Below are 19,921 nucleotides of genomic sequence, written 5' to 3' on the forward strand. Positions count from 1 at the left end.
CCTGTTACTTCATTGTATGAAAACTGTTGGTTAAATTGACAGTGACTGTTTTTGCAAATACTCCATGGCAATAATTGTTTCTCGGCACAGAGAAGTAGAGTTCTGACTGTTAAAAAAACCCCACAGTTTGGGGATAATTCATCAGAAGTTACTTACATTGCAGTCTTATACTTTTTATTTTCTTAATTTCCAATAGATTTTCTGGTTCAGCAAATAAAAATATGCTAATTTTCAGGAATTATTCAAAATGTCACAGTGAAAAAAGAAAAATTATGAGAAAAAAGCAATGATTTTCCCTAGGAGGCCTTAAAAATTCCCTCCCTTAGCAGGAGAGAGGATTTTTTTTTAGCTTTTCTTCCTAAGGTAGCTGTCTTTAAGATGTATCTGTTCACCAGCAGATTCAAGGAACAACATTGCTTAAAAATAGTCTACTACTAGAGAAACCATAGCAAAAAAAAAAATTTTGCAGGAGCTCATTTGGCTGGATTTTTCAGGAGTGTTTTAACTGGGGTACTGTCTCACCGTCAGAGTGGAGGGACACATACTAGATCAAGATTTGTATCCTGCAAAGCATGTCAAAGACAAAACTGAAATAAATAATTTTCTACCCACAAAAATATTGATACAGGTAAGAAGAAATTACAGAATAGTCTAATGTTAATCCTTCAACATACCCACTTAAGTTTTACTATGCACAGTTCTATTGGTTATGGGTCAGACTGGGTCTCATCAACAACTGTAGGGACAGGACAAAAGGGAATGTCTTTGAACTGAAAGAAAGTAGGTTTACATTAGATGTTAGGAAGAAATTCTTTACTGTGAGGGGGGTGAAGCACTGGAACAGGCTGCCCAGAGAAGCTGTGGCAGAGAAGGCACTGTTTCAGGGCCAAGCTGGATGGGGCTTTGAGCAACCTGGTCTAGTGGAAGGTGTCTCTGCCCATGGCAGGGTGGGTGGAACTAAACAAATTTTAAGGTCCCTTCCAATCCAAAGCATTCCATGATTCTGTGATTTAGAGAAGATTTGATTCTGGACTTTTTCAGGCACCAGAGGATTCCCAATCTATTTCAGTGAGAGATAACAGGGTGATTTTTTTAATAAGTACTGATTTTCAGATCTTCAAACTTCTTATATCCCGTATGGCAGAGTTGCTCTAAGTACTGTTATATGCCTACATACAAAGTGACTTCTTTGGTTCAAATACTTGTGCAGCTATTTCTCTGGTAGCAACAGCTCACCCAAGCTCTCTACAGCAGTGATTGACATTACGAGCCTCACACCTGGCTAAGAGTCTTGTTCCTCAGATAACGGTGCCTGAAGTGTGAAGCATTCTGATAACCTACCCCTAAATAGCTCTAATTGTGGGTGACTATTCTAGAATAGTTTATACCAGCCTAAAAATGTATTTCCAAGTAATTTGAGATATACTGTATAATGGTAATGTCCTGCCATGTACCTATCTCCTAATGAATTTTCTTCCCATCTGCCCCCACCCCCCCTTTTATTTTAAATGGCAGCAGTCTCCTAGGTTCAACCATATGAGATGCCTGTGGGAAGAGGGAGCTCTGAGCACAGTAACTGGTGACTCAAATTCCAGACAACCCGGGGAGGCCTCCATTTCATACCCTGAAATGAGAAAACCCCTTTTTTCTAAGTCTGACTCAAATGTGGTTCACAATGGTCAAAATCCATTAAACTCCTCTTTTTCAAACCTGAACTCCACATTCTTGGTTAAATCTAATCCAGACCTGAATGTAATTCCTGAGCCTTCCTGAACATTACACTGAAATAACACTTACATTTACATTATATTTCACCAAAAGGAAGCAAAGCACTTCCAAAAGTAGTAACTGCTCCACTGAGCGTGATGCAACCAAGTTTGCAGAGATATTTTTTTCTTTGCATTCTAATTATAGATGCTTTTATTTAGTAAAGTTACAGATAAGACTTGTCTATTACAAGCCTCTGAAATCTCATTTTGCTAAAATGAAAACATATTTCAAATGCTTTGGAGAACTATTAAGATTACTGAATGCCTAGCATACTGCTTCAAGTCTCCAAGTGGTTCACTATCTTCCCCTAGGGAACAGGCAAGCAGCATACAATTATCACAGTAATTAAAAAGGTGCAATGATTCTTCTCTTAAAGACTCCTGTTTTATTAATTCTATGGTATGCTTTGGAGACTGGCTTTATTTTACTCCTACCCAGCTTAATTATACCGTCATTAGTTTATCAGCATCTCTTTTCAAACCCCTGGGCCGGTTATTAGCATGTCACTTGCTAACAGTTAACCAATAACCACTACACCTTCAAAGCAGGATATTCTTCTATAAAAAAGCCAGTTTGTAAAGACAGATTTAATATCATCATTCAATTTACATTTTTCAGTCACTTCATTTTCTGCTTTTAATTTAAGAAGGTTACTGTTTAGCTTAATGAAAACACAAATAATTCTGATATATTACAAGATGTTACCAGGTAGTAAAATACTTCCAGTACAAAGTGGTTTATGAAACTGAATGTATGTTTTATTACTCAACAGTATGTACCATTGGAAAGACCAGAAAGCATATGATGTTCTTAAATATAAGTAAAATTTTGGATTTCACTCTCTACTAGGTCTGGTTGAGATGGAGTTAATTTCCTTTATACAGCCTATATGGCGCTGTGTTTTGGATTTGTGACTAAAAACAAGCTTGATAACATACCATGTTTTAAATGTGATTTCACAGCCTCAAGGCTTTCTTTTTCCCACTCCACTCCCCCAGCAAATATACTGGAGGTGGACAAGAAGCTGGTAGGGACACAGCAGGAACTGCTGACTTCACCTGACCAAACGGATGCTCCATATCATATGATGCCACAGTCAGAAATCAAAGCTCAAGGAAAGGAGGAGGAAGGGGGGACGTCAACTGTTATGGCACTTGTCAAGTGACCAGTATGTGTGCCAAGGCACTATTTCCCAGGAAGTGGCTAAACATCTGCCTGCCAATGAGAAATAGTGAATAAGTTCCCTATTTTGTTTTCCTTACAAGTGCAGCTTTTCCTTCACCTATTACACTGTCTTCATCTCAATCCATGAGTCTTTTTGCCTTTCATTTTCTCCCGGTCCCATGGCAGAAGTGACCAAGTAAGCAGCCCTGTGCATACTTGGCTGCTGGCTGGTGTCACCTCACCACACTTTCTAACCCTTTAGTACAGACAAGCTCACTTAGCATCCATTAACTGGTCATATAAGCAGATGATCAAACCACAAGAAAAACTGTTTTAATTTTAAAATAACTGAAGTGCTTGTGTATTAAACACATACTTACCTTGTCAAGACAGATATTTTATGTTACTAGGAAGGGAATAGTGACCCTGAAATCCTCCTGAAGGGAACTATAAATAATTTTTATGTTTCACTGTTGACAAACTTGAAGTTACCTTAGTCTAGTGCAGAAAACCCTACAAATACTAAATACTTAAACATTATTATAACTTAGATGTAGTGCTTTTGGTATTTTCCATTAAATACTTCTTTTCAGTAACGAGAGGAAGAAAAAGAAAAAAATTAACGAGTGAGTACTTGTATAAGCTTGCATCTCTGAAACACAAAACTGGGATTTTGAAAGCTGCTGTATTTCATTTTGTGTTTGACATCACACTAATTCAATTTAACTGAAATGCCATTTAGTTACTGACAGGTGGCCAAGTGACTTCACAACAAGTAACTGTACTTTCATATGCAATGGAAATACACAATTATTTCTGTTAAAGTATGTCATTTTTCCTGTTCAAAGGACAAATAACACCAAGCCATTCTTTAAAATACTAAGAACAATAAGCTAATACTACTTGCTTACTCCCATTTCCTCTAGGTACACTCCTGCCTGTCTTCCACTAATTTTACAGCAGCAGAAAGAAGATTCAAAATATTGGGGGAAAATACTAATGACCAAAAAAATCCAGGTCACAGTATCCTCTATTATTTTTGAGCAGCTGAATCTCCAAGTAATATTATTTTTTAAGCAGCTGAATCCCAAAGTAATATCACTGCCACTCTTACTGAAAATTATTCTGCTTTGTGTGTTTTTACAATCAGAGGTCAGGTCTATTAATTATAGCATCCAAAACAGAAGCCAAGATTGCTACAACGCACCAGCAATTACACTTTCTCATTTAATAAAAAGACATGCTGTCAGTCACTCAAGAAAGCAGTCCTTTGCTAAACCTCATCTGCTAATTGAGACTTAACAGTGAATGCTTTTGCTGTTACAAAGGATCTTCTTCCACTTTTTATTGTTTGATATAACTGACATTGAAAAAAGGGAAAAAGTAACTTTAGCCAAAACAAACAAAATTTTAATCAAGCTTGGGAAACTAGTCGGGGAAAAAAAATAAAAAGAATGAACTAACCTGAAACTCAAACACACACTGGCAAGAGATGGGTGTAATGAAATGGAGAGAGCTCAGTGCATACCAGACAGTAAAGCATGATTTCATCTACAAACTGCAGTGGCACTGAAGGTTGGTTTCAAGGTCATGACAGTTGGAAAATGTTAATAGCTTATACTTAAAAACATTCAGTCTTAATTCCTGCAGGTTTTAAGACAGACAGTAAAAACTGCTAGCGAAATAACTTATGTTTTCAGCCCTAGAAAGATGCTTACAACTTAAGTACTCACCAGCACATTTTGTTCTTGTTTTGAGAGCTGGGCCAGGAGATCCTGTTCCTCCTTCACCTGGTCTTGTAAGTAATACACTGATTTCATATTCTGTATCAGGATCCAGGTGCCCAATCTTATAGCTTGTGGAGTCCACGGGTTGTATGTCATACCAGCTCCCGCTTGAAGTGCGATACTCAACTTCTCTTTGAATAATTGGTCCATCCCCATTGATGGAATTGGCATTCAACTGTATCCACAGGTAAGTTGCACCGACTGAGGACAGCTGAGGTGGAGCAATGGGGACTGGTGGCTCTGAAGGACAGTTACAAAAACAAGCAATGATTATACTTGCAAGTTTTCTGCTTCTAAAAACATTCAAATAAGCGATGTGTTTTGTACCATATTAGAGCTGAAGACTGCATAAAAATATGGATATAAAGGAATCACCACAACAGATTGACTTATTTTCATTAAACTGCAATACACACACTCTTCTGCTTTTGCACTTGGAGATTTTAACATGAAGCTTTTGGTTTATATCACATAACTTCAAACAAGGTGCAAGTGGAATTCTATTCATTAGATATTACAAGGCAACTTAACTTCCAATTTAAAAAGAAAGATTATCTCAGGTTTTTCCTGTTCAAATACAGTTCTTCCTGGATGTTAATAGTATTCCTACTCAAAACTAACATTTTTAAGGTAAAATTGATGTTGTAGTCTATCCTTAGACATAATCAGAACAGTAATTTCTTAATGAAAACAAAATGAATTTTTTATTCATCACTTTTCATGTACTTAACTACTCAGATTTCACGTTTACAGACTTCTCTGCAAGCAGAATAAGTATAGTCATTTTTCAAGTTTTATACTCTGGTTAAAATGAAAGAGTTTCTAGAGGAAAGCTGGGGGATTTTCTGAAGTTTTTACTACAAGCCTGATTCTACTTTATGTCATGGTTTATTTTCACTAACGACCACATAGAAGCAGTACTCTATCACAGAGCAAGCATGCGTGTGATACCCTGATAGTTTGGACTCCAAAGATTTTGAAGTGAGCAAAATTTTAAAACCACTTTTATTTATTATGTGATGGGCATCTCATTTTAAATTAGACTGCAAAAATAATTGACAAATATAATCTCTTTTTAAAGGTAAATAACAAATTGGGGTTTTCCCTACTGGTTAAATTACTCTGCTGTTCCGTGCATCACATCTGCAAAAAATTCACCTTCCCACTGGTTAAATATATTCAAGTAGAATGAAACCAGGCCACTGTAATAAGGCACTGTTTGATCCAATATTCTTAACATATCTATCAGCAAACACTGCCACCTTCTTAAGGATACACAGAATATGTAATGAACGAGGGACATGTCTTTGCTAAGCTTTAGATTCAGATTTATCCTCTTCTGCTAACCATTTCCCTATGTGTTGAGATATAGGTAGTCAAACAGACAAGAAGCTGAATTTATATATTTCATCATTTTCTCAAGGACTTCAAAGTCACAGTTAAAGCAAGAAACATAAAAGAATGAAACAAAAGGGAAAAAAGAACTCTGGAAATAATTCAATATTTCCTGAGAAATAACAGAATTGCTATTTTAACAAACATGTAATTATCCTACAGTATGCTTTTTTTAATTTACAGAAAGAGTAACTCAGAGCACTAAGTGCATTGATGGCTATGCCTCAGATAGATGGTGTTTCTAATTAGCACCATACACTTGTATGCAAACTTCGATCTGTATAATCTATTAGCAATTGCTGAATATGACATTACAAAACAGCAAACATAGGCATCATCACTATATATTCTCATCTTAAGAAACTAATTGATTATTATAATGAAGAACATGATACAAGGGCAATAAACCAGCATGTGTTCAAAGATGTCTACTAATACAAACTAATGGGAACAGATATAAAAATAGCTTATAATATGTGGTAGATTCCAGCATATAAGGACTATTGTTTACATTTTCAAATCAGTAGGGAAAACATTGCATTAGCACTATATGACAAACTGATGTTATCATTGGGTTAGAAACATACTGCAGTTATATTGAAACTATTCTTCCTGAAGTATATAAACTCTGGTTTCATACAGTGATATAGCATGTCTGGAAATAGTTCTGACTTGACTCAAAATGATTTAGAATCAATTTAGATCATTAGGCTGTTTTGTGAACCAAGACATGAAATGGAACTTTTATAGAGCATCCTAAGGCATTTACTTAGCCATGCTGAAAGAACAGTTAATTACTTTCAAGTTTCAAATGCTACTAAAGGCTGTTGAAGTGCCATTCAAAATGCAAACTCAGGAGTTGGGTCACTAAGGTTAGTGGTTACACCAATTCATTCCAAGTATTACAAGTACTTGGAATAGACAGTATTTTATTGTCTTCTTATACCTCAGGGCATATTATTCATTTCTCTATGGCCACAATGCCAAAGGGTAATGCAAGCTGCATTATTTCAGCAAAACCCACTGAAATAATACCATTAGCACAGTTTAATACCATAGCAGTTTAATACCATTAGCATAGTTTAATATTAAAAGTTGTCTTCTTACCAGAGATCAAGACTACATAAAATCAACCTTTCATTACAAACATGATGTCTATATTGAGAGACTGTTAAAAATATAAGACTCAGGTAAACAGATTCTTTAATACAAGCACTACATATCGAAATATGATGAGCCAATTTCATGACTGTCTTTTTCATTTATGCTTTCTTTAGACAGAATAATTTAATTTTTTCAGGATACTGAGGAGTTTGAATCACTTAGGTCAGTACCACACTGCAGCACTACTGTCTTTCACCAAAATCAGTTTTATGGTTGCCAGTGGGGCAATCTCAATCAACTACCATGCAAATTAATACCTTTATAAAATGGCACAATAAACCTGAGATCTTACAGCTGTGTATGGTCAGGGAAGGAATTGGAACTGACAGCAGAAATAAGTTTGTAGCAGTGGCTATTTAGTACAATGACCTAGCTTAAATAGGAGTTCTTCCTTGCAGATCTCTCCTGAAGCAAGTAAACAAAGCTATTCAGTACTGTAAAACCCTCCAAAAATGGTTTTTAAAATAGAATATTAATTAAAAAAACCAAGGTAAGTTTACCCATATTTACAACTTTTACACTTTTTAGATTTTGGACAGACATGCGACCTCTTCCTGAATTCTATGACAAATTATGATGGGCACAACCCTTTATGGAAAGAAAATAACGGCTGCCTTACAAAGCTAGATGCTTCAGGCAGATACTCTGTCACCCCACACAAATGGATCATTTATATTAAGTAAGAGAAAAAGACAACCCTTATGATAAGGAGCAACCCTTGTCTTACGTGGAGGATAAAAACAAATGTAGCCATACATGCATGCAAACTACTTATTCTTATGCACTGCTATATTAATTGAAAACATACTTGAAACTACAACTCCTTCACTTAAATTGCTTTGTACTTAAATTACACAGAATTTCCAAACATTTTCTACAATATCTTAACATCTTTATGCTTTGCAGTTCTTTTACAATTTTAATTGGGAGGGGAAAGGCATCACACAGAGATGCCAGTGGATATAATGTGGATAATGTAAATCTCTAAGATTTGAGTTAAAGAAGACCAAAATAATAGACATTACTTCTCTGTGGCTCAGAACCACTAACCTGAAAAATGACAAAACCCTACTTCAATAGTAAAAATAGCATTTTCGACTTTTCTTTTGAGTCTGTACAGAGTGGGAGATGGAGCCATGTTACATTTGCGGAGGAACACGGAAGAAATATTTGTCCTGCAAGCTGATTCACCTTACTAAATAGTAACTATTAGAAAGACAACACCATGATATTCTCATGTGATACTGTTCACCACATCATGAGCAGCTGAAGTGAAAAAAATGAGGGATCAATCATCTCTGATGCTATGTCCACATTAATAATATCTTAATTACTATAAAACTAATCAAATAATTACAAATTTATACTGTTGAAATCAACTGAACTGCATTAAGACTATTTTTTTCCCATTTTTCTCTCTATTTTTTTATGCATATGTATTATTGTGCCCCTCTTTTGAGCATGCAAATTTTTCCATCCCTTTGAAAACTATGGAGAACAGTGCCTTTTTGCAACATTTAACTTTGGATAAAGGGCAACAAATAACCTCACTGATAACAAAAGACATGACTATGATTTTGAAACACCACAGTTCTTCATGCAATTTTTTTTAAAAGTCTTGAAATAATTCCTGCCAAACTATTTAATTATTTAATTAAACAATATCTCTAAACAGTATCATGGATAATATGTGAGCTAACTTTACACTGTTCCTTTACTGAAACTGCTCAGGATGAAAACTTCATGTGACTCAGTATCCTAATGTTCCTAAAATTACTTGTAAATTCATCATTTAAGAAAATGTCATTGTTCTATTTTATACATATTTTAAAATTTAAAAAAAATCCCAAGGGTCCTTGTACTGTACACTTATAAGCCTATGCAGGTACAATCTAATTAGCTGGACACATTAGTAAATATCCTGCTAAGCTCTGTAGCAGTAGTAGTACTTTTACCACTCATCCCTAACTTAGCACAGTTTCCTTTCCCAAACAGGATTCCTCCCAAACTCAATTGCTCCGACTTGTGTATTCCAGACATGCCACCTCCCTTTTAAGACAGAGGTGTCTCAGCCTGCACTGCACTCGCTCCATCCTCATCTCCTTACTTCAGTGGTCTAAACCCATCCACCTTTCTTCTTCTCAGCTTTGATCAGTTTTTTTCTCCCCACACTATGGTCACCACCTCCATATTACAAATACCACTAAATTTCCACTCCAGGTTTGTTTGTGTTATTTTTTACCTCAGGCTTTATCAATAAGCTCTGTGCCTGCTCCTCTCCTTGCCATCCAGTCTGCTGCTGTTCTAACCATGCCTCTCCTAGCATCTGCTTTTCCTTTCCCCTCCTGCAATAGCAAGTTATCCTTTCCAGATAGTTCCTTTTTCCTGCCCCCATTTTTTGCATATGCATGTTTGTATATATGTTTATCTTCCACTCATTGTCACAGAATCATAGAATCAGGGATGGTGACTCCACGACCTCCCTGGGCAGTTTGCTTCAATGCTTAACCATTCTTTCCGTGAAAAAATTTTTCCTGATGTCCAACCTGAACCTCCACGGCACAGTTTGAGGCCATTTCCTCTTGTCCTGTTGCTAGCTGCCTGGGAGAAGAGACCGACCCCCATGCTGATACAACCTCCTTTCAGGTAGTTGTCGAAAGCAGTAATGTCACCCCTGAGCCTCCTTTTCTCCACGCTAAACAACCCCAGCTCCCTCAGCTGCTCCTCATATGACTTACTCTCCAGACCGTTCACCAGCTTTATTGTCCTTCTCTGGACATGCTTCAGCACCTCAATGTCTTCCTTGCAGTGAGGAGCCCAGAACTGGACACAACTTGAGGTGCAGCCTCACCAGTGCTGAGTACAGAGGAGGAATCACTGCCCTGGTCCTGGTGGCCACTCTATTTTCTGATACAGGCCAGGATGCCATTGGCCTTCTTGGCCACCTGGGCACACTGCTGGCTCATGTTCAGCTGGCTGTCGACCAGCACCCCCATGTTTTTCTCCCCAGTTTTTAGTGTTTATGTAGTCCAAATTTTCACCTACCTTCCCTTTTATTTCAAAACACCTCCTAGTACGCCAATACCTTTCAGTCTCAAGACTAATAATTTCATCTGGGTATGCAGCTTCTTGCTCTTGCATTCTGCGCTATCCACATCATGCATCTCACCATTTTACCCTCACAGTTCAAGGGTTCAGCAAAATGGAGGACTGCATACTAAAAGCACAGAAATGGTAAGCTCACAGGTTTTGATTCCTGTGCCTGGATCCAGCCTGTTCCAGAAGAGCTCAGATCACTGCTTGCCTTTAACTTCCGTTCATTGTATCTAGAATTTGGGGGCAATCTGAGAGATTAACTCCAAGAAGTCTCAGGGTCTTGGTGGGTTTTATTTAGTAGCTTGTAAACTGACTATACTTGAGAACAGACTTTCACAAGAACAGAAAAACAGCATTCTTGACACAACTAGTACCATTCTGAAAAAATGTTACTGCTTCAGAGTCTTCAGGGCTTTCCTGTGGCAAGTTTGCTAAAATGGATGAACTGTATCAGCTACTTTGGCTGTAGGTTTTTCAAAATCTTCAGGCTGAGGCACACATCTACACTGAAAAATACAACTCTCAAGTCAATTTGCCAAAATAGGAGCATCTGAAAGCTGAACTTCATGATAGGAATTGTTAGGCAACCATAAAAATAAGTCCTAATACCAGCACCATTTGTAAAAAAGCCGTACAGACTGACGGATCCAGCATGAAAGGTTAGTTGGCAGAGAGCAAAAACAAATGTCAAATATCTGTGTATTTTTAATTTATGAGAATAACTGATACCACAGATAAGCAATTGTTAATATTTTCCTACTGTGTCTCGATATCAAAATGACTTTGCCCTCCAGAATAAATTCTTTGCTCTAGAGGTCCTGAAGGGGTTTGGTTCTGTTCCCGGTGTTAAATTTTTCATTTGGAAAATGTAGACATTTAAGCTGCCAGCATTACAGATGGCTACCTTTCTATGCCCTTGCTTAAAAACCTAACCAAACTCCTTTTAACCAATTTGACACCTAGGTTTGCCTTGTTTGAACTCAATAAGCAGTCTGAACTCTGTAATAATCTGATGTCTGCTCAGACAGGCTCATTCTGTTCTCCTAAATCTAATCTGTGTTGGATCTGCCCACTATTATAAAAATTCAACCTAGGGACCATATGTAGAACTCTAATTTACTTCACCAAATACATTTAATCAATTCCACCCTACTATTTTCCTTTTGCTCAATGTTTGATTACTTTTATGTCATCTATTAGATACGAACTGCCATTTTTTACAATAAGTGGGTGATCTGACAAGGCCAATTTCATGTCTCCCATTAGATAAAGTGACATTTCAATCCAATTCTCTGACAAACTTAGATGAGGATACTGTGCAGTTTGAGCACACACAATGACAAGGCACTTGTCTTTTCAGCCTTTCCTATCAGAACAAACACTTGGGTAAATTGAAAACCTTCCCTTAAGGATTTATTTAAATAGAGCAATCAATACTTTATTTCACCATCCTCTAAAAGGCATATAACACAAAAAAGTTTAAAAAAAAAAATCCCCTTTTCTCCCTTGTTTAAGGCCAGACTAATTGTTCACTGACAGCCCTTTTCTCATTAACTAGACAATATTCATGTTTACAATTCTTTAATAAGAGAACATGGGATTAACTGACAGCTCTTTAATTGAGCTTTTTTCTCCCTCCATACTGATGAAAGCTTGCTATAATGTGCCTGCTCAGGTAAAAAAAAAAGAAGAAAAAAAAAGAAGAAAAAAATCACATCTGATAATTTCTGACATATATTTCATTTGAAAGATTTCATTCCTATTCCTTTGTGATTTCAGGTTTGGTTTGCAGCACCTGACACTAGAAAACCTTCAGCTCATTTCAAAGGTTCTAGTACCTGGTACCCAGTGCTACATAACATCATGCCACAGCAGAACTACAAACCTTAAAGAAGTTTACATACATAATCGGAATCTACTTAAAATAAGTTCTTATTTAGTGAAACTATCTCTACAATGAAGTAGAATGAGTGTTGTATGGAGTTGTAACCCATTCTACTGTGCAAAGTCTCTACTCGAAAGCAAATATATTTTGAAAAAAGCTCTACTGCAGTGCGGGACTTACTTTTTGAAACTTGAGTTAGAAGTTCAGTAACCAGAACGAAACAGAGCATGATAAATGCGAAGAACTGATTCTCTTTAACTTACAAATGCTCAGTTTGACTCTCCTGTCATCCTAGCAGTGTAAATACAGCGAAATTCCTCTTAAGTCAGTTTAGTTACACCAGCGTAAAATGAGAAGAGAATTAAATTCATTGTTTGTAACAAAGAGTGGGGAGTAATTACACCACTGTTTCTACACATACTATTATTAAGCCATCAGTAATTCCCAAGTATACTAAGCATTACATGCAGTGTGGGTATATGTACATTTTTCATGATTTGTTGATAGTAATGGATTTAAAAATATATATAGCTGCACTGAAATCAATCCACTATCTTTGAAAAAGCTGCTAAAAATTAGGAAATACAATTTCTGAATTATATGCCATCAATAAGAAAGCATATTTACTAATTAGCCCCTAATGCTGTTATTTCAGCATAGTCATCTAAGGTTTTAGAGCACAATGTTCAAAATGGGTCTTTTTAGGTCAGAAGGAATGACCTGCAGGTGGTCTCATAAAAGCTCCAACACAGCCAATAGGGATTACCATAATTACTTTGCCACTTTACAAGTAGTTAATGGGATTACACCCTAAGGTTATTGATTTGCTCACAGTGCCCAATGCAAATTTTCTGAAAGAATCTGGGTAAGTACAAATGCTTTAATGATACGTTTCATAATTTCATCTACCGTACCTCAAAAAGAGCACTAATAAAATAAAACACCCTGAATCAAAGAAACTGAAAAAAAGCTAATTCCTTCGGCTCCCTGTACCTCCTGTCACTGATGCAGTAACTCCTCCATCTGCCTCCTTCAGGCAGTCTCTTTTCTTCCTTGTTTTCACTCATGTTAGGTCTGAAAGATGCTTCATCATTCCTACTGGGGTTATAGTCCATGCTTCCTTTCTTTGCTGACTTTCATACATACCTATTTTTGGCCTACCCCTTTATTTCGTTTTCATTCTTGGACTCAAATGACCTCATTTTTTCCACCATGCCTTGTAATTATATTCTCATCTCACCCATTCTATTTGTTTCTTTCTTCATCTGTCCATTCAAATAGCTCATCTAAGTTTTCATACTACAATTTGTTTTGTCCTTTTATCTTCATACCCTGGTTATCTTGTCCTGTCTTGTTCCTCTTCATTTTCTCTACAACACATTCACTAAAACCATATTCTTGGTTTTCGAAAATGGTCTATCCTTCATTATGGCTCTCTTGCATCTTCTTCTATTGGTGATGGATTATTTCCCAGTCTAACTGGAGAGGTTCCAGCTGATTGGAAGCTGTCTAATGTTGTCCTGGTTTTCAAGTAGGGCAAAAAGGAGGACCTCAGCAACTACAGGTCCCTCAGTTTCACCTCAGTGCCTGGTAAAGTCATGGAAAAGATTATTCTGGGAGGTATTGAAAAACTCCTGGAGGACAACACAGTCATCATTTACAGCCAGCATGGCTTCATGAGGCTAAAGTCCTGCTTGTCAAACCTGATTTCCGTCTACAACAGGATAACCCACCTAGCTGATCTAGGAAAGCCAGCAGGTGAATGCTTCTGGACTTCAGCAAAGTATGTGCAGTTTTGGGCAACACTATATAAGAACAGACATTAAGCTTCTGGAGAGCATTCAAAGGAGGGCAAAAAAGACAGTGAAGAGCCTTGAGGGGAAGCTGTATGAGGATTGGCTGAGGTCAGTTGGTCTGTTCAGCATGGAGAAGAGCAGACAACCTGGAGGAAAGGAGATTGAGGGGAGATATCATTGCAGTCTTGAACTTCCTCATGAGGGGAAGTGGCAGGGCAGGCACTGATCTTCTCCCTCTTGTGACCAGTGAGAGGACTTGAGCAAATGGCATGAAGCTGAGTCAGGGGAGGCTGGATATCAGAATAAGGTTTTTCACCCAGAAGGTGCTTGAGCACTGGAATGGGCTCCCCAGGGAAATGGTCACAGCACCAAGCCTGTCTGAGTTCCAGAAGCATTTTGACGACACTCTCAGGCACATGGTGTGATCGTTGGGGTGTCCTTTGCAGGACCAGGAGTTGGATACAATGATCCTGATGGGTCCCTTTCAACTCAACATATTCTATGATTCTGTAACACAACAACATGGCTTCACATCTTAGATGCTAAAGAATCTGGTTCTGTCTCTGATACAACAAAAATAAAATCCTGTGCCTCCAAAATACTAGTATAAAACTAAGAAGTAATCAAAATGCAATTTAAATATAATGAATGTTAAAAAATTGCTCTAGTGCAGTTTTCCATAATAAGGATGTGGAGTTCTCTATGTATTCTATTTACATTTAAGTGTTTCCCAAAGTTTCTAAAACACCCCTCCATATACCAGAATGTGTGTTTTTTATGTGTTCATTTTAATGTGAATGTTTCATATTTTGCAGTAAGTATATATTTAGAATACAATCTCCACAAAGGAGGCAAAGAGCCATTATTATATTCATACTTTAAATAAAAGCTTGGAAAGATGTATAGTTCTAAACAGTGCATTTGAGGGAAATCTTTAAAACAACAATCAACAAGTAACTAGTTAATTAGCCCGGGATGCTTCTGTCGTTCCCGCGTTACAGTTGGCTAGACTCTTAAGTTTTACATAAACAAAATCTATTTGTTGAACCTCTGATTGAGTTTATCAGGCTATGGGTGACATTATTACTGCATTAGCCATTGCAGATCCTTATTCCACACACTGAGCATGCAAATACTGATTTGTATCATGAAATACCTTTCACTATCAGTTCTGCATAGTTTGATACACCAACTCCTCCTTCTGTCCGAATCATGCAGCGATAGTTGCCGGCGTCCCTCTTCGTGGCATTTACCACACTAAAAAGAGCTACAAATCGTCGAGCATTGAACACTTTTATGTCCTTCAAAGGTGCATCCCTTACATAAATTCCCTAGGCAACGAAACAAAAATAAAGAATATTGTTAGTCATATTTAAAAAAAAGTACTGACAACCAGTATTATTTCTCCCAAGTTCCCCAAGAGGGGAGGCGAGGTAAAAGCACAAGTCTGTATGTTACTTATACAGATATTTATGCTGTGTGAGACTTTACTGCCTTCCCATATAAGTTAAACCATTCATCATGAGTGGGCAACTATTCATCTGGAACAGCTGCTTTCAACTCTTCATAGGTTAACTAATAGAAAGATTTAAGAGCAATATAATATTTACTTGCTTAGCTTGTCTTACACAAATATTTAAATTAATTTCTTTTAAAGAAATAAGAAGCTCTGCATAGTCAGTCTCTGCTTTCTCTTCCCTCCCTGCATCTGCTACTCGGCATATGCATTTTGCACATATGCAGTGCACAGATACATCAGTGGATGTTTCTCATGGCAGCACGCACATGAGGTAGAAGAAGCAACTCAGGTAGAAGAAATTAGGTACAGATTTACCAGGCAAATAACCAGCAAGGCTGAAGCTGTCTCTACGTCTCACTTTCTCAGCATGGTACTGGGAACCAGGCAGTTTCTACTCCAGTGCAGTGTCTTGCTCTCTATTCAACATACTACACTTATGGCACAAGAAAATGAGCCATGTAACAGCGGAGGAGAACAAAGAGTGAAAAAGAGAGGGCAGAAGACAGAAGAGTGCAGTGATGACAATTTGCCATGTTCTTTGAGGGCAAAGAGACTTGGCTCTCAGATCCTCATCAGAACTCATGCTCCGCCTGGCCATGAAATAGGATATGTGCACTATGAACACTCAAAAACCCCTAGAAAATGTGTAATCATCGAATTATGAGAGTTGGATGGAAAAAAAAAACAAACAACCACCACCAAAATCTAATAACATTTACTCAAGTCATGTGCTCACATTACATCCAACCACACTAGTTTTTCCTTTTTTCTAGTCACGACATCAGGAAGCTTTACACAGGCTATTTCATCCTGCCAAGAAATAGGCTAAGTTATTCTCTAGGGAATAACATACTGCCACATACTGATTAATTCTAGTACCTAAACTAGCTCAGCTCATTTAGAGTGTGAACAAACTCCTCTGCGCTCCAGCCTGCACAGCACATCCACCCTTCCACACAGGGCACCTGCATCCAGAATTTACTAGGACTCTCATGAATTACAACAAATTGAAGAACCATGTAAATACTTTAACAACAATTTCTACTACCACACCATGCCCCTCAGACTTAAACTACACAGTCTTGGTCTTCATATAAAGCACCAGCAATGCTGAAAGGGAACCACTCAACAGCTAGCCCCATAGGGAATTATTTCCCACCTTCTTCGTGCCTTTGTAGAATGAAAATTGTAGCTAATCAATGCATTGCAGCATTTACAATAAATTACTGTCTCACTTGGGTCCCATAACCTTTTTCACCTGCTGATTCTCGAACACACTGATCGCCTGATTTCAAATATTTTAACTGCTGTTCTATAACAGGAAGTCTCAGTTTGATCAAATAATTGGCTTTGTGACACATGCTATCCATTCACATATCAACAATTTTAGCTGAAAAAAAGAGAAGCCAAAGCACATTTCAGAGGCACACAATTTGCTCAAATGAAGAAGGTACATGAGCCTTAAATGTAACTCAGCTTGGCTCTACAGAGGATTTGAGCATTTTTATCCTCTGCCAAAATCCAGATGAGAAAAGATTATTAATGATGGCTTCAAAATTCATGACCAAGCTCTGGAATAAAAAGCCTTTATTATTATTACTATAACACACCTGTAAAATATATATGAGATTATTATGAATAAAGATTATCTTGACTGACTTTTCTTGAACCTTACAAACTCACAGAAGCAAAGTGTAGAGTGGCTAATTATATCTTAGAACTCAAACAGTCCCACAGAAATCACCAGCATGACATTTTCTACTAGAACTCAATGAAGAAAAAGCCCCAATTTTTTTCTTTAGTCTCTTTGGGAAAAATATTTTCAAGGACAACATAGTGTCTAGAACAGACAAAGACTAAGAAACATCATTGCTTTTTCCACCAGAAAAAATACAGCCCAAGAGAACAAGTCTTCCCTTTCTTTTGGGACAACAGCAAATGAGTAGGAGAGCTGCCTAATTGATTTAAGCCTAAGCATAAAGCAACAGTAAGGAAGGTAATGAATTCAAGTATAAGAAAAGTTCAATCCATAAGCATGGAAGGAGGGAGTTAAAAAGGCTGCACAGAAAAAAAAAAAAATAAATCCCACAGCTACAACCTCTCCCAAACTCTTATTTCAGCAATGGAATAGCAAAAGACTATTTCTCATCTGAAAAAAGTTATTTATAATTTGATAACATGAACACAGAATTGTTTCTGTTGTAACTACAGCCACATGTCAAGCTTTGCTGCTCTTATTTGTGATTCACGTTTTTTTCTCTCCGACACTGCAGTGACTTCAGTAAGCTACTCAGGTATATCAGTGGTTACTTTTATGGGTTAGTTAACTATCTGAAATTTGGATGAGAATGCAATAATATTTTCTTTTCCAGTATTTAACAGGTCCATTTAAGCTCATTGTATGATAAATTACAAGCTCTCAGCGCTTATTGTCAACAGCTATTTCATTTAGAATGGCCAAAAATAACATATCAAGTGAACATTTGTTTATTAAACATATTAGCACATCCCGCTACAATTTTTTTTAACAAAGAATTATTTTTAGTAGCATCCAAAAAAAAAGTTTTTAGCACTCATTAATGCAACAATCGGAAATCTCATAAATAAGAGTTCACTTATGATATACTGTTTTACTGATTATGGTCATTAAAACTTTAATCTCAGGTTTCTTAAGAGATTCTGAAATTTACCAGTAGGTCTTGCAAACTCCCACTTTGTATGTGAAAGCCTGAGTCTTCACAAATACATCGTATTTTATTGAAAATTAAACAAAAGAATGACAAGTCTGTAATTTATTAATCCAATTCCAGAAAACAGTATAAAATTCATGAATTACAATGCAACACTATGGTGTTCATATTAAGACCCATTAGAACAGCTTGTTGGAGCAAATTTGTAGTATCTTGTTTTCTGGGTGGGGTCTATTTCTTTGTTTTAAATACAATTCAAAAATAAATATGGTTCTTTTACTTTCTTTACTTTAGCCCTGATTTGCCACATGAAAGGTTGGGGCTTTACTACTGATTAAAGCTGTTAGCTTTTCCTGCCTCTGGGACTCGGAGAACTGTGTGAACTTCATGCTTTGGAAAGAGGAGACTGCCGAAATAATTTAATTCTAGACCTGTTTTGACTGCAAAGGCCATGTCCCCAGGGGAGAGCTATCTAACCTTCTTAGAGCAGAATTATGACCACAAAATAAATATTACAAAATGCAGTGATCCAAAAATGAAAATAACAGATTCCATTGGGCTGCTGAGCAACTTGTGAGTTTTCAAATGCTCAGAGAAAGTTTTTAAAAAAATACCTAATACACATATTTGAAAATGCTACTTAAGCCAACTTATGAAAATATTTAACTGGTAAATCAGTTGTAAGAATAATTTTTCTATTAAACAGTGAGCTATTTAATATATAGGGATATAAAAAATAATCTTAATTAAACCTCAGGATATACACAGCTTCAAAATCCATATTCCTAGTACCAGCATATTAAATGCATACAGAGACAGCTTAAAGTACTTTAAAATGCACATTATTTTTCCATCTTGGGCAAGTTAGAATGAAAAGAAATAGGTTGATGGTTATTTAAATTAGACTTACAGGCTCTTTTAGGCAATAAACTAACTCTAAGTCTTTTAAATGAACAGCAATGTCATCACAACAATCTATATATTAAACTTTCAGAAATACTTTTAACAAAAATTTAGCACTAATTCAAAGGAATTGAACTTCTGGGATGTTATATCCAACACTACCACTGCATTAATCACTCTCAAGGCATATATTAACAGTTTTGCAAGAAGAGAGTTAAAAGGAAACATCAGTCACCCTCTGTCCATACAGGTAGATTAAGCGGCTTTTCATACATTCAATAAAAGAAAGGGTTGGTATTAGCCCACTTTCAAATAGGCACATTTATAAAATTGTGATTAGAGTTATACCAGTGGGATCTCAAATAACATCAGCAAGGCCAGAAGTAATTTTGTTTAAAATATGCATAAAATCTAAATCAAATAGTAATTAATACCTCAAGAAAATTGCTTTGCAGAGTTCATATAATTCCAGTAACTAAGACAGTTGGCTCTACCTCTGAATTTCTAGAATTGCTTTCATAACCAAGACAACCGTTTGTCAATCTAGATTAGAGCCATCACAGATCCTGTGATTATCTTGTATTTATTCCATCTGTGTAAGTTAACAAGTATATTTCATTCAAATAATGAGGCCATGCTGGAAAAAGATTATTATTGTCCTATTTGAAATTATTCTGCTATGAGCCAGAATTGCACTCTGCATGTGGAACTAATGGGCATGCAAGCAAACTGTTATTATTTTACCTTTCAAG

The 19,921-nt window shown here is 36.7% G+C and overlaps 1 protein-coding gene across 9 annotated transcripts in view; it reads right to left on the reverse strand.

Annotated features, from left to right (window-relative positions):
- Positions 1-19,921, reverse strand: part of PTPRM (protein tyrosine phosphatase receptor type M) — a 453,290-nt gene that overhangs the window by 271,287 nt on the left and 162,082 nt on the right. For all 9 annotated transcript variants that reach the window (XM_051772753.1, XM_051772744.1, XM_051772735.1 and 6 more), the window contains exons 6-7: positions 15,214-15,388; positions 4,668-4,961 (exon numbers count right to left, since the gene is read on the reverse strand). In XM_051772753.1, the coding sequence (XP_051628713.1) occupies positions 4,668-4,961; positions 15,214-15,388 (469 nt within the window). The remainder of the gene's footprint in view (positions 1-4,667; positions 4,962-15,213; positions 15,389-19,921) is intronic.

Source organism: Manacus candei, unplaced genomic scaffold (assembly GCF_025592945.1).
Source record: "Manacus candei isolate 608988 ecotype Guabito, Panama unplaced genomic scaffold, ASM2559294v1 h1tg000008l, whole genome shotgun sequence".
Taxonomy (NCBI): domain Eukaryota; kingdom Metazoa; phylum Chordata; class Aves; order Passeriformes; family Pipridae; genus Manacus; species Manacus candei.